Genomic DNA, 25,918 nt, shown 5'->3' with positions numbered 1-25,918 from the left:
TACATATCCGATTTTGCCTGCAGTCAAGCTTCGCTTCTTTTTCAAGTCCGTCGGTCAAGGAAATCCAATTCGTTGAGAAATATACAAAGAACTACGCCGCAAGAATAAAAATTTGAAATTGAAGAATAAAAAAAGAGTTCGGTATCAGAATACGCCAGCCAGCTAGTCCATCGAAGCAAATGTTGATTACAATATACAAAGAGCACGCCTGGGAAATACATCAAGTCTTTTGCTCCTCCACGAACTTCAGAGCCTCCTCGCGGGAGACAACATCGATAGTACTGGCCTTTTGCCTGAAGCTTACACCATAGCACTTCTCCGCGACGTGCAGCATTTCAGGTCGGAAGGTAGTACAGATAAACTGCCCATTTGTCGAATCCGAGATGGACTTGAGCATCTGTGCAACGGCTGTTCGGTACTGAGCATCCAGGTTGGCATCGATCTCATCGAATAGGTAGAATGGTGCGGGGTCGCAAGCCTGGATGGCGAAAACGAGGGCGAGAGCGCAAAGACCTACATGGGAGATTGGTTAGCAACAGCAAAACAAAATACGCATTCGGACTGGAAATGCTCACTTTTTTGTCCACCACTCAGCTGCTGAATACGTTGTTGATCATCGTGCTTGCTATTGAAGCTCACACTGATGCCAACACCGACATAGTTTTCGACGCTCTGCCGAGCTGCCTCGTCATCTGAGTCAACATCTTCACCGACTCGGGGAGCATGGTCTGTTTTCCTTTGAATGATAAGACGACCACGACCGGCAGGAACAAGTTTCTCAAACACATTGTGGAACTCGCGTGAGACCTGCTTGAAAGTTCTTTCAATGGCCTCATCCTTGCGTTGATCAAGAACAGAAATAAGGTCATCGATGGATTTTTGGGATGCATCTAGCTCAGAACGACGCGTAGTAAGAGTCTCACGCTGCTTGGTAAAACTGTTATACTGTTCAAACGCCTTCTTATTGACATGGGAATATTTCTTAAGAGCCTCGTTGGTCTTATGGAGCTTCTTGACAACAGTGTTGGAGTCGGTATTTTGGTATTTGGTGAAAGCTTCATCCGGAAGAACTCCGAGGGAACGGATGTTAGCCGCACATTCGGCACCTTGCTTAGTGAGTGCTGCCTTCTTTTGCATGCTCTTCTCCATACGTCGCTGGTGTTTTTCAATAGACCGAGCGAGGTCTTCAATTTCTCGTCGGGTCTCCGCATTACGCTGCTGCAGATCTATCACCCGAGAAGTGCCTTCCTCAATTGAGGTGTCAACTTCCTTGAGTCGGGCGTTGAGTTTTTCCAACGTCTGGCCAATGCGCTTCACTTCACGCTGTGTCTCTTTCAAGTTGCCTTGAACTTCCTCGTCGGCGATGTCAATGTCTCTGTTGAGTAACTGGTCAAGACGAGGGTTGAGATTCTCTCGAAGCTCAACTTCCAACACTGACTTGCGTGCCTCGAGCTCGCTTCGCTGACCGGCAAGCTCTTGGTATTGGCGGCGCAAATCTTGCACTGTGCTGCTTAAAGTCTCTAGTTGAGCTTCCTCCTCGCTGGTGAGAGCTTTCTGGAAAGGAGAAGACAGTTCAGTCTGGAACGCATTGACTTGATCGTTCAGGGCCGCAAGGTTAGACTCAACATTTCGAAGAGCGCGTCGCTTGGCATCAAGAGTATCGGTCTTGTTTTGGAGGAGATCACGTTTGGCCCTCAACTCGTGTCGTAAAGGTCCACTGCTGTTCTGGACCTGATGTCTTTGTTGCTCAAGTTTTTGCAGTTCACCGACAGCCTTAGTGATCAGCTGGTCAAGTTTTTCTAACTCTTTCCGGATTTCGGTACCGCGATTTCTCTTGGTCTCATACTCATCTCGCCACTTAGCTAGAATCTTGACAGCGTCTAGTCGTGACTGACGAGAGTCGTGGTATCCACCAGTCAAGGCACCACGCTTGTCTGATCGATCACCCTCTGGAGTGATAGCATTGACACCGTGGCTTCGTGCGTACTGCGACGCAACCTGTAGGTTGGGGCAAATGATAGTCTTGCCGAACACATGCTGGAAGGCTCTGTCATATGCCGGGTCGTACTGCAACTTATCGATCATGGGTATTGTGTCGCTAGCACGAGGCATGTTCATCGGCCTAGTACGAAGTCTGTTCAGAGGCATGAATGTCACACGACCAGCCTTTTCCTTTTGTAGGATCTCGAGAACGGTTGTAGCAGTTTCATCTGTGTCAACAACGTAGTGGAATAAACTCTGGCCGGCAGTAACTTCTACGGCGGTCCGATATCTATCATTGACATCGAAAAGCTCGGCAAGAGTACCATAAACACCTTCGAGGTTATGCTGACGCGTGATTCGACGCACTGCGGCAATTCCACGACTGGTGTTGTTATCCATCATATGCGAGAGATTGCGCTCAGCACGGTCCACCTCCTGGGATGCATTCGAAAGCACGGAGTCAAGCTTCGCTTCTTCTCTCCAGAGTTCCCTACATAATCATTAATGTCTGGTTATAGCCTATGAGTGGTTCAAGCGAGCTTACTTTCTTTGGTCCATGAGACGGTCTCTTTCATCCTTGGCATCTTGGACTTGTTGATCCACAGTATGCATTGTGTCGCCGCGTCCATCGATTTGCTGGCGCAAGCGTTCAGTTTCAGGCTCCAAAGCGGCAATCTCGCTTTCAAGGTCTCGGATATCTTCTTGTGTCTGAGAGATCACACCCTGGACAGTGCTGATGGAATTATGGCTCTCGCGGACTTCCATGTTAAGCCACTTGTCACGCTCAGATTTGTTCTTGAATCGCGAGTTTCTACCCTGCTTTGCATACAAACGCTGACGCGATGTCTCGGCATCCGTCAACTGTGATCTAACTGTCTCTTCCTGATCCTTCAAGGCATTGAATCTAGGAAGAATTTCGCGATGTTCGGCTTCACGCTCACTGATAGCGGTCTGAACAGAGCTGAGGTCGGAGTCGTAGCGGGATTTCAATGCTTGTGCAGCAGCCTGGTTGTCAGCAAGAGACTTGGCCTGCAGTTCATTCTGAGCTAGAGTTTTCGATGCTTCACGCCGTTCGTCCTCTAGTTGAGCCTTGTCAACCTTCAGGAACTCAATCTGTTGCCGGCACTCAGCGATCTCAACATCGATCTCAGCAATGGCCTTCTCGCCCTCAACAAATTGGTCACGATTATTGTCGGCATCCTCAACGCCGTTCTGTCGTCGCTCTTCAATCTCATTGAGAACCTTGCCGATCTCCTGTTGTTCGAGGGAGTAAATGGTGTACTCTAGACAGCGGCGCTCCTTGTCTTTCTCCTGATAGCTCCGAAGCTCATCCTTTTCTTCTTCGAGTTCGGCAAGACGTTCGTTAATGTAATCGAGGAGTTCGTCAATCTTGGCACGCTTGCTGTTGGTCTCACTCATAATTTTCAAAGACTCTGAACGACGGGCTTCGTAGACCTGAGTACCGGCGACCTCCTTCAGCAGAATCAGCCGCTCGGAGTCTTTCATGTTGGTCAACGCAGTCACTCGGCCTTGGGGAACAATGTAGTAAGGGTTGGAGCGAGAGAAACCAGCCGACTCGAGCAGGTTCATAACATCGTTCTTGGTGGCATTCTTGCGGTCGAGGGTGTATTCATCCTTCTTGATACCAATGGTACGACGCAGGACGACCTCTGGCTTGCCGGTGGGGAATCGATCGTCGGAGTTGTCGAATATAATCTCAACGTAGGCGGACATCACAGCCGAACCGGAACCTTCCTGCTTGGGGTCAACCTATGTAGATTGGAGCAACACCAGTATACATACGTGCAAAAGAGCTTGGCGTTCCTCTCTGCCAAGATGGGTATAGGCATCGCTGAGGACAAAGCGAATGGCCGCGAAGAAGTTACTTTTCCCGGAACCATTGCGGCCGACAATGACGTTGTGTTTGGGGGAGAATGGCTCAATGACCGTCTGATCTTTGTAGCTGAATTTGGTACGAGGTCAATATAAATTTCATAACGTCATAGAGATTGCGGATGGGGTGGGAAAATACCTCTTGAAGCCTTGGATAATGATCTGCTTGACATACATCTTGAGAAGAAACGCGCGACGCGAGGATCAATCAGAGGACTCTCAGCATAACGCGCCTGGCGCAAGAGCAAAATTAAGGATGGAGTATATCACAAAGATCAAGGCCAGCAGATCTCTCTAGTAATGAACAGACAAAGGCCGAGGGGTATCGTGATTCGTTGCAAAACCAAGGAGATTGCCTACATACGCGAGGAACGAAATTAGCGCGTCTCGTTGGGCGCGGGGTTCTGCCGGGCGGTGACCCTAATTTGAGCACAGAAAAAAAAAAAACCTTGGGGACCCGCGGGACATATTTCAAATCTCTACATTCTCAACTTTGGAGATCCAGAATGGCTTCGAATGAGAATACTGCCGCGGCAGCTGGAATTGCCGATGGCCTCGCGCCGTCGCATACCTACGTGCCCAACAAAGGCTACGTGAACCCTGATACCGCAGACTCCGCCGAGGCGGGGCAATATCCGCCCGATGGGCAGGAGGAAGAGGAAGAGGAAGAGGACGACGAGTACTACGACGACATTTTTGACGATGAATTGGATCGTGAAGATATTCTGTCTTCTGACAACACCGATCTTACCAAAGCATACAATCGCCAACGCAGAATCAACGACCTCGCTGGCGACTCGAACGTGCCGAGATGGACATACCCCAAGACGAACACCCAGAAGCCTACCGTGAATACATCCGCATATGTCGATGACCAGGTCAAGTCTCTCACTCGTCATGCTGCGAAGATCAAGCTGGACGACCAACAGGCCGGCTTTTCGGGGCGCAGCGACAAGGGTGGAGCAGATAAGGCAGACCGAGCCACATCAGAACAAGTGTTGGATCCCCGTACGCGGATGCTTCTGCTGCAAATGATCAACCGAGGCCTCGTCTCAGAAATTCACGGATGTTTGTCGACCGGAAAGGAAGCGAATGTCTACCATGCCATGTCCGTCTCGCAGGAAGACCCGGATGCTGCCCCACTACACCGTGCGATCAAGGTCTACAAGACAAGTATCTTGGTATTCAAGGATCGCGATAAGTACGTCACCGGAGAGTTCCGTTTCCGCCAGGGTTACAACAAGAGCAACAACCGCGCCATGGTCAAACTTTGGGCCGAGAAAGAGATGCGAAACCTGCGAAGAATCTATGCCTCTGGTATTCCCTGCCCCGAGCCTATCTTCCTTCGTCTGCACGTCCTTGTTATGGGATTCATCGGTAGCTCAAAAGGTCTAGGCGCACCGCGCCTCAAGGATGTGGACTTCAATATCCCTGAACCTGAAACTCGCTGGCGCGCACTGTATATTGAATTGTTGGGCTATATGCGCGTTATGTACCAGACATGTCGTCTGGTGCACGCTGATCTGAGTGAGTACAACATTCTGTACCATAAGGAACGCCTGTATATCATCGATGTCAGTCAAAGTGTTGAGCACGACCACCCGCGCAGTCTGGAATTCCTGCGCATGGATATCAAGAACGTCAGCGACTTCTTCCGCCGAAAGAACATCCAGACTCTTCCCGAGCGGACTGTGTTCCAGTTCATCATCTCCCCAGAAGGACCATTGGATGGCACCGCTGGCAATGAAGAGATGACGACTGCCATCGAAAAGCTCCTCGTTGCCCGTGAGGAGGGTGATGATGAGCAGCAGGAGGCCGAGGATGTTGACACCGCCGTCTTCCGTCAACAATATATTCCTCAGACCCTAGAGCAAGTGTATGATGTCGAACGTGACGCCGAACGCATCCGCGATGGCGAAGGTGCTGACCTGATTTACGGAGACCTCTTGGCCGGCGAAAAAAAGAAGGCCTCTGCTACTGATGCTGTCGAAGATGATGCGTCTGATGCAAGCGGCGGCGTCTCCGTCTCCGGATCCGACTCAGATGACGAGGAAATAGATCCGTTCGCGCCGAAGCCGCCACGAGGCAAGCGTTTCGAAGACAAAGACTCCAAGCGCGACCACAAGGCAAAGGTCAAGGAGGAGAAGCGTGAGCAGCGGGCAAACAAGATGCCGAAGCACATGAAGAAAAAGCTTGTTTCTGGCTCTTGTAGAAAGAAGAAATAAGCTCTCGTAGCTTTCTGACCTTATCTTTCTTTGCATGTGCACGAGTTGCGAATGTTTGCACTCTGTGTCATCTACCGCTTGGCATGATCTGATGATGAAATGCATATATGGATGGAGCATTGGGCATTTGATACCTTGGTCTATACTTGATAGAATTGGGAAAACATAAATATTTGATCCAAGCTCCTCAAGACTGAACCTGAAAACTTTCATTAAGAGTAGACTATTCATAATAACTATATACGAAGTATTGACAACTGATTCGAAAGAAAAAGAAACCAAATCGGGTGGGTAAAAACTTATCAGAGCTCTCTTTGGTCATCACTCCAATCCGTGCTCTCGTCATGAATTCCCCACAAGTGCCCTCAAACAGTGCTTACATCCCGCGAATAACGCAAGAGTATGCATCTATAAGATGAGCATCGAGTAGGGAGCATATATGAGGAGCATGACGGAAGGTCAGACCTATTGTGTTTTCTTCATTTAAGCCGCACCATGCCAATGCCATGATGTAAAAGTTAGGAGCGGCATTGAGATGTGAAAGATCCAATTTCCATCCTAGCTACAATTGTGGTGGGGAATTTAGAGCGAGGTCGGGGACGCCAATTGCAATGGTACAACACTCGGTGTACCGGATGAAAGTAAAAAGTTGCAAGCGTAGACACCACGGAAATCAAGCGGTGTGCATTTGGGACGCCACTTTATTTCGTGCCTTGACCCTTGCGTAAGCTTCCTCAACGAGGTCTCTTGGCAGGTCAGGGATCTCTTCTCCTCCGGCACTGCCATCCGTTACTTCTGCCTCGACAGCCCTTGTATAGTCGTCTGCTTTAGGTCCATCGATTGCATTCTGCGCCACAGGACCACTATCTAGGTGGCCGCCCGAGAGACGAGTGAACTGCACCTGCATTGGCGCTAAGCCAACGCCATGCCATATATCAGAGGGAAGAAAGTCACCGTGTTCAGCACGGAAAGTATCACGAGCAGCGGCATCTTCATCGTGGAGCTGGTCCAGTTTGTGCCGGGTGTCTCGGAGCACCTTTTCCACACGTTGGCGAACATGACGCCGACGTGCTACTTCCAGCATTAGGCTGTCATAAGCATTGAGAAACCCATCGTATAAAGAGTGCAGATCAGAGAGTTCAGCGAGGCCAGTGTTAATGCGGTCATTTTCTTCAAGCCACACGCGCGTGAAGTTGTGTGCCTGGGAAATATAACGAGGTAAGCGGGAGGAGGCGAGAGAGGAAAGGTGACTGTGCACGTCGATCGTTGCTTTAGAGATGGACAGCAGGGCATCTCGCTGAGCTTGCACTTGATCAAATATGGATTCCATCTCATTGATGCGATCTTGGATCTCCATGACAACATCATCCGCCTCGGGGGCATCTTTGATTAAAACAGCCACCATCTCCTGATACTCGGCGTCAGTCATTGGATCAAGAGGTGCATTCAGATTGGCGTTGATCTCTGCCCCGATGTTTGGCATTCCGTCATTGCTGCCATCAACACCAGTTGGCATATCCCCTGTGATGGATCGCGCAACTGCTCCTCCGCCATCGGTATGCTTCACAGCGGTGACACAGAGATCAAAATGCCTGACCAGGGCTTCCAAAAGAATGGCCATTTCTTGAGCATGGGCCTCCAGTGATTGAATCTGGCCCGGCATAGACGACAAGGTGAGAAGGCCGGAATCGGACGCAGACGACGAGGAAGATGTGATTGATAACCGGGATGACGCCAACTTTGTGGCTGTGTGGTAGTGACGAAGCGACTCTCGGGTGGCTTGAAGTTCGTCATCGAATTCACGATTGGAAGTATCCAGTTCAGCGCGCGCTGTGTTAGTGCGATCGATAGACGCTTTCAAAGATGCATGTAGCTCTTCAACGCCTCGCTCATCGACAAAGTCATGTAAGGACTTCTGCTTTTCATCCCCAGGTCTGAATGACGCGTGGACGATGGTCCCGCGAAGCAGATCTAACGTGTTTCTTAGCCGAGCATCAGCAGCATCCAAGTTTTTTAGTGCCAATGAAAACTCATCACGACCCCGGTAGGATATCTGCTCGACCTCGGTTCGAACGTCGTATAAAAGACGGAGTTGTCCATTGAGGCCTCGGCGTAAGAAGCCTGTCCGAGAGCACAGGACAACACTCTTCTCCAGTGCTGAGTGTGACGCAGTGACTATTTCATTGGCCCGCCAGACATGACTAATAGAGGAGAGCGAGCGTTTGGCACCCAGTAGATACGAGATCAAAGTGTCAACCTGGGGTAGGGATTGTTGGTCCTCGTCCAGTCCAGCCTGCGGACGAATGGACGATAAAGAGGACTGGGATGACGCCATTTTGAAAATCAATTAACCTTGTTAATGGCGCATTCGGAATAAGATAAGACCAGAGTCGATGAAGTGGTAGACCCCTTAGGGGCAAGGGTGAAATTGATTGACAGCTACAAGGTAAATGGGGTGATAAAACGCGTTCACTCCACCAAGCCCCTAGGACACTTCAATATAGGCCTATATTTGCCAAATTAGACTGCTGTAGAGTTGGTCAAAACTGGAGGAGAGAATGGCTACCTTGTAGACCATAGACCTGGGAGCTAGGTCATGGGGACCTTGGAAGCTCGGTACAATGAGCCAGGGCCGTGCTCTACACGGCGGACCCAAAGTGAAGCACGAGCTCTAGCCCAGAAATGACTTGCGAATAAAGGGATGAAAAACAGCCTGAGGCTTTCTCGGTCGAGACCTGATTCCCAGGGTAAGACGTGAATTATACGGCAAGCGGTTCACAGAAGGTTTGCTCCGTAGATCCGCAGTTGTAACCAAGAAAGCTAGGGACAGTGGGTCTCACAAAGTGTGAGTTGTCGGTGTGAGATGGCTGCGGGACTAGCCTGAAATCATACAAAGATCAAATGGCCCGTTTCACCCCTGTCGCACCAAATGATAGCGAATCAACCTGTCGGAAGCGTAGGAACTGATTGATTGAGGTGCGATGGCGTGGAGATGGCGACATGCGGATCATTGTCACGTGCAGCCTCACCGCCCAGATCACGTATTTGCCGCTCTGCCCCTGTCACGCAATAATTCCCCGGACTGATCGATGGCGATATCAAAGACACATCCGAATTGTGCAATTTTCTCAGTCATTGAATAATCATCTGATTTAAAAGCCTCTGTCGATCCATTTTTTTTTCTTTCTCTTTATCATTCAAGTGGAATTTAGTTGCCAACCTTGGAAGCTCGATATCGCTCTTATCTCAATACTTCCTCTCAGGGTACTTCCAAGGTTGAATCAAATAGCCCTTGACCCCCCCTCTATCCTGATCGTCGAGCAATTCTCAAGGACATACATCGCGAGATTGATTGACATATTTTCTGCGTGCTCAAAATAATCAATTCAACCCAAGAGATCAGGGATATACGCAAACCGACTGGTTCTTATCTCGGTACATCAGACACGACCGTCACTCGCCCGAGCGGCCGTCCCCTCACACCCGCGAGACCAGATCAGCCATCATGGCCGATAAACCAGAATCTTCGTCCACGCAGCAGAGCCTGGTCATCGCAAACGCGGGGGTCAGTGCGAACGCCGACTCCAACCGCTCTCCGCCGGGCAAAAACACCGACAATACCACCCAAACCCTGGACGAACTAGGCAGGCAAAATGTGGCCCCGTTCCTCGAAAAATATCAGCCACGACAATATGCGCCTTTGCGCTCACAGGTTTCCGCTCCATCCGAGCACCACGTAGTAAATGCCAGCTACTGCTATCGGCATCAACCGGACTCAAAATGCGGCAGACGCCAAGCCGATGAACAGTCGATGACCCAGCTGCAATCTGAGCTGAACTTACTTCCTCAATGTGATCAACGCGGTATTTCCCATGTGTGGTCGTTGTTCTCCGCTGCTCCGGCGAAGCAGCGAACTCTCATGCTGCAGGGAATTCTGGCGCAGTCCTGCTTCCCCCAACTATCCTACATTTCCGCCAGTGTCCGCGAACTCATCCGAATCGATTTCCTCGGTGCCCTGCCTCCGGAGCTATCCTTCAAAATTCTGCGTTACCTCGACACGGCTTCCTTGTGCAGAGCAGCACAAGTTTCTTCCCGCTGGAGAGCCCTCGCCGATGATGATGTGGTTTGGCACCGGATGTGCGAACAACATATCCGCCGAAAGTGTAACAAGTGTGGTTGGGGCCTTCCCCTTCTGGATCGCAAGCGTCTGCGTGAAGCCAAGCGCGAGATCGAATTGCGCGCTACCAACTGGGGCAACAACGAGCCTGCCGCTGGGTCGACTGAAGCCGCAATGGTCGAATCTTGCTCGACGGTCGAAGAACCTAGAGTCAGTGGCAAACGCAAGATGGAATCCGATGAAGTCTCCGTTCTTGCAAAGCGCCATTGTGCATCGCTTCCCCAGTCCCCTGAAGAGGATGACAATTATTTCAAGACTCGTTACCGTCCGTGGAAAGAGGTTTATCGGGATCGATTTGTCGTCGGTATGAATTGGAAGCACAAGCGCTGCTCAGTCAAGGTCTTCAAGGGCCACAGAGACAGTGTCATGTGTCTGCAGTTCGAGGACAACATTTTGATGACTGGATCCTATGATGCTACGGTCAAGATATGGGACACAGACACTGGCGAAGAACTGAGAACTCTCAAAGGTCACGTTGCCGGAGTGCGATGCCTCCAGTTTGATGACACCAAATTGATCACTGGTAGTCTGGATCGCAGCATCAGAATCTGGAACTGGCGTACAGGCGAATGTATCTCCAAATACAATGGCCACGCTGAAGCTGTCATTGCTCTTCACTTTGACTGCACTCTTCTTGCATCCGCCTCTGTCGATCGCACTGTCAAAATTTGGAATTTCAAGGACAAGTCTACTTTCGTTCTACCACACCCACAGGGAGTCAACGCCGTCAAAATCGACTCGGCTTCGCGCACGGTTCTGACTGCTTGTGACGATGGTGCCGCACGCCTTTGGGATTTAGATACCAAGACTTGCATCCGAGTCTTCCATAACCACATTGGGGCCGTTCAGCAAGTTCTTGCTTTGCCTCGAGAAATTGAACTGGAGAACCACCTCGCCGACTGCGAGAACGACCACGTCAGCACATCTTCTCAAAACGGCGACAACATCCTGAGCACACTTTCCCCTCTTCTCGAGGCCAAGTCTCTGTCTCTCCCGAACTCACCATTCGGCTCTTCCTTTGACCAGGATCAAGGCCGCGTTGAACCCCCGCGCTATATCATCACCAGCGGTGTAGACACAACCATCCGATTGTGGGAAACTAGCACAGGAAGATGCCTTCGTACCTTCTTCGGACACCTGGAGGGTATTTGGGCTCTTTCTGCTGATACTCTGCGGATTGCCTCTGGTGGCATGGATCGCATGGTCAAGATCTGGGATCCTCGTGTTCCTACTGGCCAAGATACCTATGAAGGTCACAGCGCAGCTGTCAATTGCATTGGCTTGAGCGACAGCCGCTTTATCACTGGTGGTGATGACTATCAAGTTCGCATGTATGATTTCCGGGCCTCGAGTGGCCAATGATTTTCTTCTTTTGTCTATCAAAAGTTTCCTTGTTGGTTACATATTTTCTGTCTGCATGGGATGGGGCGTATAACTGCGGCGCTGCCATCTTCTCTGTTCTTTTATTATTATTGCATCTCCACTTGATGGATGGATACCCTGGCGCATTCACGAACGGCTGTGGCTCAATCAAAGTGCTTTGACCTCACATATTGCCACTGACTGCATTACAGGCGCTACTTGGGTTTTGTTTTTCACTGCTTGTCCTTCTCTTCAGTTGTCTTTCTGGTTTCGTGTTAATACCATGTAGCGTGTTTCCATATGACCATCAATGAATTTGAACATCTTCGAACATCCATTTCACATAAATTAAAGTTCAACATCATAACTAGTTGACTTTTGAACTGTACAAAATGAATGGTTTGGGATCCTGGGGATCTAAGGCGTTAATCAACCTTCAAATATTCTGGGCAGACGTCGAGTAGTTGCTTGATAGGCCTACGACATACTCTGTTGTCTTCCTCTCTACCAACTAAATCCACTCACTCCCTCCAACCTAATCTACCTATCGTTACTATGGCGGACAGTCGAACCGATATGCGATCTGACCGGGTGTGGTCTTACCAAATGGATGACATTCTATGTGGTTGGTGTGTCGAGCAAAGCTCAGAGAAACCAAAGCTAACATCACGAAGATCGAGACTCTGTTAACATATACGCCAGCCTTACCCTTTCAGAAAAGCTTGATTTGGACACTGAATCTATTTCGCCTACTAGGTCTTCGAATTACAGCTGCGATATCTCCTCATCATCTACAATCCCGTCGGTTACCACGATACGGCGAAAGGTACTGCTGGGGATGTTCGTCTCATTGGAAGCGACTCCCAATAGGATTGAGGCTTTAGTTCGATTCGGGCTGGTCGCCATTATATTTATTACAGCTTGATTCATTGAAAAGGGCAGACTAGCAAAGCTCGAAATAACAAAGCCTGACGCCGAGAATGCGATACACCAACGCGAATTGATAACATGCCTGATGACTTTTCCAAGATCTCTTGGTCTACTGCCACGACATCCCCTATCCAGACTGCTCTCATTTATATCTTCATAGATCCTACACAAACTACCTTTTTGACCAAGTCCCATGTCACTATACCCACGAAGGGTGTCGTTTCCCCCGCCCCCTCTATGAGCGTAACGAGTAATTTCAAGTGACACATGAATCCTGCCTCGGGCGAATTGATATAATGGGTGGGGAATGGTGTCGGCTTTGCGGTCTGCGTTGAATGTGAGAATTGCTATTGATTGTAGTATTACTATTCTGTGATCCAAAGGCTATTGTCTCATGTTGCTACAGTTCCCCATCGAGACATGAATGTAATTCAATATAATTCAATTCAATCAATTGTTCCTGCTATTGAGACCCCTCCACTTCCTTTTATTTATTTTATTTATTTTACTGTATACAGACTGCAGTCAATATTTACATCGATATCATCTAATCTTCACTTCTAATTCACTTTCTAACGTACAGTTCGAGCCATTGAATGCTTATATCAACATTCCTTGTTCTACCGTCACTTGGACATTCGACCATCTATCCATCTTCATACATATTTTTCGCATCTTCCAAGCGTTTCAAGGTACCTTCGCATTGATAGGTGTCAATCAAACCCATCACTTGAGCCACGGCCTCCATTTTCATTCTTCGAGGAACCGAGGTGTGGCTTCCAAACTGACAAAACTCCTTGGTTGGTTTAATCTAAACAACCTGTAAGTATTTACTGCTTGCGGTTATTACGATCTTGACACTTATTAATGTGACAGCAGCTTCTTCACAGCTCGTAGCCACCATGTCATACTCTCCAGGGAGACTGGAGCGAGCACAGCAGGTCTTTGAACATAGTATGAGCAAATTCTGCATGCTCCCACACCTCGCTGGACCATATCACTTGCGAGAGCGTGCCCTCAAGCGTGCCGCTGTTGTTGGGTCATGGCATGACAATGACAAAGATAAAGACTACCAACCTTCCAGCAAGAGAACACCGACCAAGCGCAAGCTATCTCTTTTCCATGAGGATTATCACGGCCCTCGATCAGACAAGCGAGCCAGGAGCTTGTCTCCGATTTCTATATTCCGTTCGAGAATGAGCGCAGGCACGGAAAGTGAATATTATGTCCCCCCTTGGACACCGTCTCAACACAGTGAGCCCGACAGCTGGGACAGATACTGGACCGTGAATCCCGAGATAGACACACCGAATTCACAGTACGGCCTTCAAACCTACAATGACGACGTGCTGCCAGAATCACCACAAACGAATGACACAACCGAGGTCGAGGCCGAGGCATCGGAGTCGACTGGGGATGTCCTGCCTCCTGATAGCGAACTTCGGCTGAGAGAGTGCGCTGCCTGCCAAGAGCTAGGCTTTGAATGCTCGCTTAAATCTAACCCCGATCCGTTCGCCTATCCTTGCACAATATGTGAAATCGATGATGTCTTTTGCGTCGTGAGCCCCCCACCCAAATGGAAGCAAACATGCGAGTGTTGCAAAGGGCAGAACAAAGAGATTTGTTCGTATCGCTACGCCGACTATGACCATTCACAACCTTGTCTCCCATGCCGAAATCATGGGTTCGAATGTGTTGCTGGACCAGCTAGACACGCACCTTTTGCACTGCTTGCCACAAGTGAACCAAGCGAGCCAAGCAGTTCTCCAGTTTATTCTCCAGCACCCTCCAACTCAACCGATGGAACCCCAGAGCCCGATGTTTCTGAGGTATCTAAACCGAGTGAACAACTCAGTTCCCCTATCCAACCAAAGACCCAGATTCCAGAGATCAACCCCACAAAGGGCAATTCTTGGGAGACCTCTTCGCCTCTATTCAGCAGCGCACATCCCTCCGTTGCTGAGGGACCGAAGCCACATGAGGTGATTGTAATCACTGATTCAGACGATGAAACACCGAACACCCCGAAGAGGCAGGGCTCACCGATCTATATCTCTGACTCCCTCGAGTCACCTACTCGCACCACACCCTCAAATACCATCCCTTCGCAGTACGCGAACACTCATCGAATCTGGACTGAACTTGCTCATCCTGTAGTGTTTCTCGCAAATGAGCAGGACGAAGATCCCCCTTGCCACTGGTGCAACAACTTTGCATATGGAATCACTGGCCTTGGTCCTCGCAATCCAGAGGTCTGCACATTAGATAACGGCACAATTATTGAGCTACAAGATGGCCACATTGCCGAAGGAAAAGAACAGAGCCGGATGTGCGTCTTCTGTACATGGAATCGATGCAAAATCATACAATGCTCCCATGACACTCTCCATCTACTACCTGTACCTTTGTCAACGAAAGACCAAATGCGGACTGATGCTGCAGCACTTCTAGAGGAAGCAAGTGAAGCTCTGACTGACCCCGAGACTGGCAAGGCTGGCCCTGTTTTTCGAACTTCCCCTTACCAATGGTGCAGCCTGTGTCGGGAGCCCGCATTCGGGTCTTGCCAGGCAGTTCAACCAGTCAATGTCTACGCTGAGGTAGTAGACTGTGACGAAGAATCCCGCGGGTGTGGATTGATGCTCTGTGACTGCTGTCTCGACCTTACCATGCGATTCAAAGGTGATCTCAATGCTGTTGCTGCATGGGGTCGCAGTGACCCGTCTAACCTTATACCCTACCGAGCTGATGTGGAGTTAATCCTCTCGGGAGCGGAGAACAACACCATGTACAGGCTTTACGTGGAGGAGCGTTGATTTACAGGTTTTGCTTTCTTTTTCTCTTCTTTCTTATTTTTATTGTACATATCTATCTCACCATGGCTGGCTTTGCTTATAAAAAGCAGCTAGGTTGGAGACAATGCAAAATAAGCTTAATATTTTCCAAGTGTTGTTTCTGCTAACAAACTCATACTTGTTTGCAAAGTCTAATCTGATGAGTCGTTCGCGATAATGAGGGCATTGTGCCCTAATCCATTGTTCGCAATAGGATCAATAGCACCGTATTAAGATGACAATAACCCCCAATAGGAATAGAACTAGAATCGCGTTAAGAGAAACGTGAGTCACAATAGCTTTTCAATCAATCCCATTCACAAGTCTCTCCCCTCGAGCGAACTACTCTGAACAGTCCGCCCTCAAGTATAAGACCTTCACAGCTCTTTCCAATCTTTCTCCTCTCTTCTTCCCCTACATCTTTTTCATCGTGTTCTTTTCATATCTTCTTTTACTTGTACTCCTACGTTTTTTTTTTTCTGTTCACCAATTATCTTAATTTCATCACTTCATCTACAGACGCTGGTCGCCTGTGGATAGCCCAGGGTTTCGTTTCCGCTCCGGAAAAAAAAATTACTAAACTTCGGATTTTCTGCCAGTCGAACTCGCTTGTTCACAACCAAATCCCCTTGTACTTCCACCAAAAGGAAGTAAGGGTGCTACTTTGATCCTATCTACTATTTTCCCCTGGTTGCCCCGAGCTGCGACACGAGGTGCGCAGCTCATCGCCACGACGTCTTCCCCAAAGAGAAGAAAGGTTTCCCCAGAGCCTCGCACCAGTCCAGGCCTTCGGGCTCAACGTCACGGCCGCTCCGTACCTCCACACTCTCGCCACACGTCTTCTTCTTCCTCCTCCCGCGGCCAGAGTTCGTCGTTGTCCCCGCCTCGCTACGTGCCTGCGCACCTGCAGTTTCAGTCTGGAAGTCCGCCTGGCCGCTCGCTCACTCCCGCGACCGCGACCGCCGGACTCACCCTCTCCAGCGACCATTCCGACATGCCCTCCGATACTCGAGAGGGTACACCTCCAACTCATGGACGATCCCCTTCTCCTGGCGAAAAGTGCCCGGCGTCCGAAATCACCGACTCTGACCCCGAAGGAGGCGTGAGCACTGGCTTCAATCCCACCCGCACATACATTATTCCCCGCACATGCGACGGCACAAACGATGAACCCCCCTATCCTACCACCTCAAGCAATGAGAAGACCGGGCCGGCATCCTCGGCCGGCGAGCGGTCCAGACCGGCATCGCCCAAATCAGACGATATTCCTACGATCGACGACCAGGTGGCTGAGGTGAATGCGTTGATGACAGCGCCGCTGAAGGATGGACAAAAGGGCTTTGTTGTGTCAATGGCGTGGCTAAAGAAGGTGCTTGCACGTACTACGGCTCATGCTGATCACACGGACAAAGGACCATTGGAGGATGTCGGTCCCGTCGACAATATGAACATAATGCTCGACACCGACCCGGCCACTCCCACCTTCAAAGACGAAACTGGTGAAGTTTTCGTACCTATGCGCCCCGGTTTGCACGACGCTCTGGATTTCGCAATCATTCCGCAACATGGTTGGGACTTGATCCAGAAATGGTACGGCCTCGCCGACCAGTCACCCATCATAATTCGCTATGCTCACAACACCAACCAACCCGGTGATACTGAAAATATCGAATATGAGACTTATCCTCCAATTCTCACCATTTTCAAACTGTCCAACCCAGCTGTGGGTACTACACCGACCATCTTGAGACAAACCGTCAAGCCATCTGTGAAGATCCTGGCAAGTCGCCAGACGAATTACCAAAAATGGTTGAGGGATGCCAAAGAACAGACTGGTGTCGATATGTCCACCAAGGTTCGGGTTTGGAAAATCCTCCAGCTCCCCCAAAGCACCACTGCCTCAGCGTTGGCAACCCCAGCTGTCTCCCGCAGCCAATCGCCAGCTCCTCCATTGGCTCTGATCTCTGACCCCAACGACAAGCTTCTTTTCGATTTGAACGCTTTTCTCGAACTTCCAGAGGGAAGCCACCGAGTGTTGCTTGATGGTGTCAAGGATCAAACCCACAATGCCAACTACAACGGTCGCATGACCTTGGACATGGCTGGTCTTGCCGCGGCGAATTGTGTTGTTCTTGAGGAACAGGTCGGCGGTTCCAAAGGTGGAGAATGGGTGTCTGAAGCCTCTGCCAAAACTCTCAAGAGTCTAGGTATCCCTGTAGATCAGCCGAAGAAAGATACTGCTAGCAAAGCAGCTGTTGCAAAAGCCACACCGAAGAGCACACAAGCCAGTGGCAGATCTACCCCTACACTTGCTCCCGATCCAATCAGGGGGCTCATCTCTCGAGGTCGGAAGGGTCGACAGCTCATCGTGGGATTGCAAAACCTTGGCAATACTTGTTACATGAACTCTGCGTTGCAATGTGTGCGAAGCATTGAGGAGTTGTCTTATTACTTTCTTAGTAAGTACACTCATTTTACTGTTGGATACTGCGAACGTGATGCTAATCTTAATCTCCAGGTGGATTGTACAAACCAGAGCTGAATCCCAACAACGTCCTTGGATGCGGCGGCGCCATTGCCAAGCAATGGGCCAACCTGCTTCAGGAGCTCTACAAATCGGACCCTCAGCCGAGATGTGTCAACCCCTCTAGGTTCCGGGCTGCCGCTGGTCGGCAACGTGAAGAATTTGCTGGCTATGATCAACATGATAGTCAGGAATTTGTGATGTTTCTCCTTGATGCACTGTCGGAAGATCTAAGCCGGATCATTGGCAGCAAGCCATCCACTGTCATTCCTGATTCCACTGATGAGATGATTCATGATCGCAAGGCTCTTGAGGATTTCGGAAAGAAGTGTTGGGAGCTCTACGAGGCCCGTAACGCCTCCGTTATCACCGATCTGTTCGCTGGAATGTACAAGTCAACATTGATCTGCCACAATTGTGAAAAGACCAGCATCATCATGGATCCTTTCACAATGGTCACTGTGCCCATCCCAACGGGTCCAACACTGATCAATCGAACAATCAACTTTTACCCTCTTGATGGCCCACCGGTGTCTCTGAAAGTCCGCCTGGATGAAAATGATACTTTGAAGGACTGGAAGAACTTTGTCGGTCAAAAGGTGGGAGTTAATGCAGAACAAATCTTTGCAGCAGAAACATTGCACAATTCCTTCTGGCAAATTCTTTGCGACGATGACTATACTTTCGGCAGTCTACGCATTTCCCAAGAAGACACCGTTGTGTTCTTTGATCTTGGTCCTCTTCCAGCATCTACCAACTCTTCTGACACTACCTCCGATGGTGATGCAATCCTTGTACCCGTCTTCCACCGCAAACTTGTTCCGCGCAAGGACAGAGAGCCCACTCGTGAACTTTTCGGAATCCCATCCTTCATACGTCTTTCTAGTGACGAAACTCAGAACCTCGAGGCAATTTACCGCAAGCTCTTGACCCAAGCCAATAATCTGACTACACACGACATTCTGGCCGTCGAAGAAAAAACGACCGATGACAATGCAGCTGATGACTCTGACACCGTGGTCACAAACGAGGATGATGCACGATCAGCAGATTCCCGAATCAAAACTTCTTCTGTTGACGGCGAAGACAGCATCGTCGACATTTCTATGCAAGCTGAGCAAGCGCCTAAGCCTGCAGAGAGCTCCGATGAGTCGGATTCTGACTCTGAATCTGTCGAATCCCCTCGGCATCCTCTTGCTGGCAAGATTCCTGCCAGTTTGTTGTCACTTTTCGATGCGACAGTCATGAGCACAAATGCCACTTTGCCTGATGGACGCAACATCTCCACCCTGAAAAAATACCCTTCTATTTCCTCTCGCATCCCATCTCCTCCCACTTCTACTAAGGTTGTTTATTCCATCTTGTCCATTCATAATCAACCCGCTAATATTTGCCAGGGATCCGATGCTTTATCTAAAAGCTCCGCAGATGACAATGCCGAAGATGACGTTGATACAGATGAATCAGATGTCACACCAAACTCAGCACTACCCCTCCTTCACCAAGGCGATGCCATTCTCCTTGACTGGACTCCTGATGCATTTGATGCCCTTTTCGGCGGCAAGCTACGTGATCCCGAGGAGCTCCGTGGCTGCCCTACCTACATGAGCATCAAGAATGTCTATGATCATACCATGGCGGTAAGCCAGAAGAAACCGAAGCAAACAAATGTCTCTCTCGACCAATGCCTGGACGAGTTCAGCAAGGAGGAAATTCTTTCTCGCGCAGATAGCTGGTTTTGTCCTCAGTGCAAAACTCACGTTTCGGCCACCAAGAAGTTTGAGCTGTGGAGAATCCCGGATATTATGGTCATCCAGCTCAAGCGATTTAGCCAATTCCGTGGCAGGCACGGACACAAGATCAGCACTCTTATCGACTTCCCCTTCGAGGGACTAGACTTGAGCAGCCGCGTGGAAGGCCCCGCGAATGGAAAAAGTGCGGTGTACGATTTGATTGCTGTCGACAACCACATGGGTGGAATGGGTAGTGGCCACTACACTGCCTACATCAAGGACTTTGTTTCCGGTGCCTGGGTCTATTGCAACGGTTCGATGCCCCCTCCATATGCTAATTGGGAGATATCTTACTGACATTCATTTCAGATACCTCTGCGACTACTGTCACCAACATGCAGTCGATCATCACATCGGGTGCCTATCTCCTGTTCTACCGCCGTCGCTCCGACCGTGCATTTGGTAACCAGGAGCTGCGGGACCTAGTCGAAGGCTACCGGAACCGCGCGGGGAGCGTGTCTGGCAGTTCCTCCGGTTCCCGCAGCCCTGGTGGGTCCCAATCACCTTCGGAGGACGGCGGTCGTGCCATTGGCAGCGCACCCCGCAAGGTGTCGTCTGCCTTGGCCAGGGCAGGAGTGGCACCCCGTGTGAGCCGGGGGCAGGATTCCCTCGGCAATGATCTGTACTCTTCTGTCGAGGAGAGTACTTCGGGCTCGGAGGACGGGGGTAGCGAAGGTAAGAAAAACGGCTTTGAGCACGAGAACGGAGGATCGCAGGTCGACTCCCTCAGCAAGCTCACGGAACCCTCTTGGTCGTTCGACGCCGCTCACGACATCTCACAGATTGCCGGTGGTAATTCTGCCACCGAGGATGGCGTCTTTGAGGGTCGATGCCCATGGGGTGATGGCATGGGCATCGACCCTCAGTTTCAGTTTGGTCTCACTTCTGGGGGTGAGGGGGAGGATTCCTCCGATGATCTCCCAGTCGTGGAACTGCGTGTGGGGTCCGAGGACATCATGTCCTTGGACCCATGAATGATATGAAAAAAGAAAAGAAAAACAAAAAAAAAAAACAAAAGGGGACGAGGGGCGGATGGGGGAAGGGGGATGTTTCTCTACATAGAAGGGGGATGGGCAGGTGGCCCATACAAAATAAAAATCATGTTTCTTGTTTTAGTTTTTTCAATCATCTTCTCAAAGCAAAGTAAGAGTGAGGCCAAATTCAGGTCAACGTAAAGATATAGCGAAATTGTAGATGAAGTTCATCACTTGAGTATCAGATTCATCGCTACATACAATCGTTACATACAAGGCGTAGGCCTACTATGGCCTTGCTTCCTTTATCGTAGGTCGGACGGAATCAAATTTGTCCACACTTTGACTCTACACTTAGTCTTGTCGACAAGGGGTGCTAGCAATGTGTGTCCATATAAGGTGACCTCGCTCGGTCTGTGAAGTTTGATGGTTTTGTTCTTTGTTCTCTGTTCTCCCATTGTTATCTACCTAGAACACGATCAGTTTACTATCAAACGACAGTTCCAAGAGGCTTAAGTGGATCATAAATGCAGACATATTTGTTTCGGGATTGGTATAACTTGCTTCACGGGCAGTGTTTCAGTGCTAGACTCTTATATATAATTTGTCCAATTCTTCCTGCATTATCAGCATATATGCTGTACTAGACAAGACTCTGGTCTTATAGCTATATGCATTATATATGTGCTAGCGGTTTCCAGTCAACAGAAAGTGTTTGATTCCGTGGAGTGAAATTCCATAGGCTGTACAAGAGGGCTTGTGCAGCTAGTGAGATTGGCAAGCACTCATAGTACTAATATTTATGGCAACTGCAAAATATATTTGTGCTTTAAAATGTCCTGCATTGATTTACCTATCGGAATATATGGCATTTAAAGTCACTCAGGGATTTAGACATCTCCGTTTATGGACTCCATGTCGGAAGCAATGCATACAGACATACGGTATGAGCAGATGATGTGCATGATGTGTACATAGATCTGTACAGAATAGGAAGTCATGTAGCCAAGGCTCTTTGTAAGGAAAGTGCCAGCCCTACAGTCCCTCCTTCCGTATTAGGGCAAGGTGCGTGCTAATAATCACCTCCACGCAAATGGTCTCCAAATTGCCACGCTTCTCTCACTTCAATCACCCAACCTCCGTAAATCCACGCACTCATCCCGAAATGAAACGCAATGCGCCTTCTCCGAAGCCTCAGGGATTCTCCAGCCATGAGCCATTCGAGCTCAATCCCAACGTATCTATCTTATGTCCAGAGGCTATCAACTTCAGTGCTGCCAGTTCCAGGTCGCTGATTGAAAATATCAACGCCGACAACGCTGATAGACACTTGGATCACCAAAGTGCCGGCGACCAACTCGATATTCTGAGGCTCGAGGTCTTGCGTCTCAAGTTATTGAAGTCCCAGAGACCAAATTCTATTCTAGGAAATGAGATGCCTCCGTACGCGACCCCCGCCCCGACTCAAAGCTCGAGTTCCAATGGACAGCCGGGTCCTACCGTCCCAAACTCGATGCGAACCCGTGCTTCAGTCCTGAGCGAAAGTGAGATTAGTGTGCTTGACATCGGTCCAAGCTTGCAGTTTCCCGATATTCCAGCTCGCCGCAACTCATCCGCTGCAAATCCTCATGATGGAATCGGCCTCGCCCGTACCACTTCTCCCAGCTTTGCGCTAGGGCTTAGTAGTGACACTTTGGACCACCCAGTTGAACGCCGCCTCGAGGTTGGCGAACTTGGTTCTGTCACTCTCACTTCCGACAGTACCTCTTCTCACAACGAGTTCACTCGGAACCTACGTCAACGCCGCCAGAACCAACCCAACATTACTCTGGCTAGCTCCCAGGAGCCGCAACCCCATTATGGAAATCATTCACTCACCGCCAGTGGGGATCATGGTTTGAGAGAAGGATTTGACTTTGGCCACAACCCTACTTCCTTCGTCGACAAGGCCAATAGCTGGATTTTCTCGCTCTCTGCTCCGCAACCTCCCCAGTCTCCAACGCTGCCACCTCTCCCAATTCTACAACGCACTCAAAGCTCAGTTGCTGGAATCAACCCGGCTTTATTAACTATGCACAATACAGAGCAGGTGGGACGAAATGCACACGATGCTGCAGGCTTTCAGGGTGCCGATCAGACGTAAGACACTGGGCGCAGAAACATTGAGATATGAGATATGGGAGTCATTCCACTGCACGAGAAAACTTTATGGACTTTGATGCTTGTTCAGGACACGGCGGGACAACATCTGAGGCTTTTGAGATATGGAAATCGGTTCTAGAACTATTTGTTACCTCTTTACTTCGAGCCTGTTGCCATACATGCACCCTTCAGCATAAATCACCTTTTTATTAGCATATTGCTCTGACCTGATGTTAATTTCGAAGTCCTTTTTGTGTAGAGTAACTCCCTTCCAATCTTGTTTGGGGGATATATTGGTTAAGCTTGACTGGCTCGGTAATATTTCATGTCCTGCTTTAGAGCCTACCGATCCATGGATATATATACATCGACCGCTTTTGGACCAGCGGGGGTTCAAGCTGGAATCATCGCAACCATTAGATCCTAGGACACAAGACATCTACCAAACACTTTCAAGTTTTCATCGGCTGTCCCATTTTACAGTCTCTTGCCCATATTCCATCGATGAAGATTGGAGTTCAAGCCTCCTTCATGACGTAATCGCGAACACCGCCCTGCACCAGCCACACCACGACTTCCCCCCCGCAGATCTCCCAGGCACAGCTTCTCCAACTCAGTTTGCGGTGCTAGTTGGTCTTATCCAGCGTCCATACCCTCATAATGTGGAACGACGAAGATAACAATCCCTACGGGGCCTTTGACCAACATCAGTCCGGCCTATCTGACTCTTTACATTCAGCCGCACTCTCTCCTCGTAAGTCTCCGCTCGGTTCGCACCCTAACGCTTCTGCCTTTGGATCAGTATCTCACAGCAGCCAGCTCTCTACGAACACGACTCATCCCCTCCGTCTAGTCGCGACTCCAACGGCGAGCCTCCCGATTACATCACCCATACCGACGATCTCAGCGATCCCGAAGATGAGGCCGAGTATGGTGCCGCCAGTGAACAATACCCCCGGAAGAGCGTCTATGACAGCCGCATTGAACAGATCCTTTATGAAAACCCCGATATGCCAATCTTGATCACAGATGCCGGGAAAAACCATGAGGGAGGCGGGGGCTTTATTGTTTACACGATTCGGACTGCGGTATGATAATGGTGCCTGGCGGGGAACTGTACAATGCTAAGTGTTGATAGGACCTGGAAGTGCGCCGTCGATATTCCGAGTTTGCATCATTGCGACAAACGCTTGTCAATTTGCATCCCACCTTGGTTGTTCCGCCAATTCCCGAGAAGCACAGCATGGCGGACTACGCAGCTAAACCTACCAGGGCTAAAGATGATATGGCCATTATAGATCTCCGAAAGCGCATGCTCGGTGTGTTTCTCAACCGCTGTCGGTGTATGAAGGAGATCCGTGAGGATGGAGTGTGGTGGAGATTCCTAGATCCCAACGTTAGCTGGGTAGGTTTGACCGGGAGGCTCCTGGCGACGAGTTTATTAGCTAACTTTTGCCCAGAGTGAGGTTTTGAGCTCCCATCCTGCATCATCTGTCCCAAAGAATAACCTCAAAGCGCCACCTCTTGACCCCGCAAATCCCACACCAGCCCATGGCTGGCTCCCGGTTCCCTCTGCATCCGCAAAGCTCAAGACCAGCGGTGGCATTACTACAGCGAGCGCAAATCCAGCATCGCCTACGTCACCGAATGAGCAAGAGCAGCCCTCATTCCCGGGACCTGAGATGCTTGGGCGGTTCCCTCCTGAGTCTCGAAAGCTTAGCGAGCAAGAACTGGACCCTTACTTTATTAATTTTGAAGCTTCTACACGTGAGCTAGAACTACTTTTGCAGGGCAACATTGAGAAAGTTAATCGACGAACTCTCTCGCATTTGTCTGGACTCTCAGCCGACCTCATGGAGTTGGGAGCGCGTTACAACGGATTCTCTCTTTCTGAACAGTCACCAACAGTAGCTGCCGCCATTGAGCGCATCGGCCAGGCTGCAGATACTTCGTATATTGAAACCGAAGAGCTATCCTCGGCTCTGAGCGCAAGTTTTGCGGAACCTATGCGGGAGAGTGCTCAATTTGCTAGTGTGGTTCGCGGAGTTCTACGATACAGAGTGCTCAAGCGGGTACAACAAGAAATGACTCGCGATGAGTTGTCGAAGAAAAAAACTTTACTAGACTCCCTTGAGCGCAGTGAACTAGAAGCCAAGCGTATCGAGCAGTATCTCAATCGCACCAACCCTCATTCTGGAACGACGAAGCCTCGTTCTCTGTCAACTTCATCCGCCAGCGAAGGAGGCAGCGGCCCCATAATGTCAGCCGACTCTGGCCTCCAATCTACTCACACCGATTCTATAAGCTCTCTGCCTGGATCGCAGATTGGAGGACTCAAGAGATCGGACCCGTCAGTACACGGTCATCGCAAGACATCCAGCGGGACATTTGTGGCGAATAAAATTTTCGGTCGCATCAGCCATGCCATCCACGGATTTGCTGATGTAGATCCCGAACGAACACGTCGGGACCAGATTGGAAAGACGAAAGAAAGTTTGATTCAGGTATGTGGGCCACGGAGTAAAAATTTCAGATGGTTTCAAAGCTAATCTCGATTTTTAGTTGGAGCAAGCGTTAGAAGTGTCCGAAAAGGACGTCAAGGATGCGAGCGCGGGTGTGCTGAATGATCTCAAGCGCTTCCAGAAGGACAAAGAAGCTGACCTGCGACGGTACATGGTATGATTGGCCCCCTAACATACCTGAAAACTAAGACTAAACTTGGGTTTCTAGGTCGCATATGCTCGTTGTCACTTGGACTGGGCTCGCAAGAACCTGGAGACATGGACCGAAGCTAGAGATGAGGTGGACAAGATCGTGGCTCGATAGAAGACTATACTCCATCTTTAGTCTGATGGAGCTCGGCGCTGGCGTTCGGCGGATATCTTTTACTTTTTTACTACTTTTTACTACTTGTCACTACTCACCTCGCTGGAACAAATTTGGTATATCCAATTCTTTTAACTCCGATTCTCTTGAGTCTAGGCTATTCTGTATAGAAAGTAGTAGCCCTAGACGGACAAGGACAAGGCTCTGTCTTACCCGTGCCCTCGTACCTGCAACCCTACAGGATGATATTGTTAGAAA

The 25,918-nt window shown here is 49.7% G+C and overlaps 7 protein-coding genes across 7 annotated transcripts; 5 read left to right on the top strand and 2 right to left on the bottom strand.

Annotated features, from left to right (window-relative positions):
- Positions 1-220: 220 nt before the first annotated feature.
- LCP9604111_9345 (chromosome segregation protein SMC) lies at positions 221-4,053 on the bottom strand (the record flags this gene model as incomplete). Its single annotated transcript, XM_039077589.1, has 5 exons — positions 221-513; positions 576-2,473; positions 2,528-3,738; positions 3,787-3,946; positions 4,016-4,053. 5 exons carry the CDS (start codon positions 4,051-4,053, stop codon positions 221-223), a joined length of 3,600 nt encoding a protein of 1,199 aa, XP_038924706.1.
- A 329-nt stretch (positions 4,054-4,382) lies between these two features.
- LCP9604111_9344 (serine/threonine-protein kinase RIO1) lies at positions 4,383-6,101 on the top strand (the record flags this gene model as incomplete). The annotated part of the gene is made up of 1 exon (XM_039077588.1): positions 4,383-6,101. One exon carries the CDS (start codon positions 4,383-4,385, stop codon positions 6,099-6,101), a length of 1,719 nt encoding a protein of 572 aa, XP_038924705.1.
- Positions 6,102-6,774: 673 nt separating this feature from the next.
- On the bottom strand, positions 6,775-8,436 carry LCP9604111_9343 (autophagy-related protein 17; the record flags this gene model as incomplete). The annotated part of the gene is made up of 1 exon (XM_039077587.1): positions 6,775-8,436. One exon carries the CDS (start codon positions 8,434-8,436, stop codon positions 6,775-6,777), a length of 1,662 nt encoding a protein of 553 aa, XP_038924704.1.
- A 1,170-nt stretch (positions 8,437-9,606) lies between these two features.
- LCP9604111_9342 (F-box/WD repeat-containing protein) lies at positions 9,607-11,640 on the top strand (the record flags this gene model as incomplete). Its single annotated transcript, XM_039077586.1, has 1 exon — positions 9,607-11,640. One exon carries the CDS (start codon positions 9,607-9,609, stop codon positions 11,638-11,640), a length of 2,034 nt encoding a protein of 677 aa, XP_038924703.1.
- A 555-nt stretch (positions 11,641-12,195) lies between these two features.
- Positions 12,196-20,514, top strand: LCP9604111_9341 (uncharacterized protein; the record flags this gene model as incomplete). The annotated part of the gene is made up of 8 exons (XM_039077585.1): positions 12,196-12,265; positions 12,315-12,466; positions 13,461-15,167; positions 16,123-17,860; positions 17,920-19,271; positions 19,323-19,971; positions 20,028-20,393; positions 20,501-20,514. The coding sequence occupies 8 exons, from the start codon at positions 12,196-12,198 to the stop codon at positions 20,512-20,514; spliced, it is 6,048 nt and encodes a 2,015-aa protein (XP_038924702.1).
- A 1,343-nt stretch (positions 20,515-21,857) lies between these two features.
- Positions 21,858-22,835, top strand: LCP9604111_9340 (uncharacterized protein; the record flags this gene model as incomplete). Its single annotated transcript, XM_039077584.1, has 1 exon — positions 21,858-22,835. The coding sequence occupies one exon, from the start codon at positions 21,858-21,860 to the stop codon at positions 22,833-22,835; it is 978 nt and encodes a 325-aa protein (XP_038924701.1).
- Positions 22,836-23,494: 659 nt separating this feature from the next.
- Positions 23,495-25,660, top strand: LCP9604111_9339 (PX and BAR domain-containing protein; the record flags this gene model as incomplete). Its single annotated transcript, XM_039077582.1, has 6 exons — positions 23,495-23,588; positions 23,654-23,922; positions 23,973-24,239; positions 24,295-25,338; positions 25,397-25,510; positions 25,565-25,660. The coding sequence occupies 6 exons, from the start codon at positions 23,495-23,497 to the stop codon at positions 25,658-25,660; spliced, it is 1,884 nt and encodes a 627-aa protein (XP_038924700.1).
- Positions 25,661-25,918: the final 258 nt, after the last annotated feature.

The sequence above is a fragment of the Penicillium roqueforti genome, assembly GCF_015533775.1.
Source record: "Penicillium roqueforti strain LCP96 04111 chromosome Unknown scaffold_45, whole genome shotgun sequence".
In the NCBI taxonomy this organism is placed as follows: domain Eukaryota; kingdom Fungi; phylum Ascomycota; class Eurotiomycetes; order Eurotiales; family Aspergillaceae; genus Penicillium; species Penicillium roqueforti.
The sequence above is the reverse complement of the archived record's forward strand: the minus strand, read 5'-3'. Positions and strand labels throughout refer to the sequence as shown.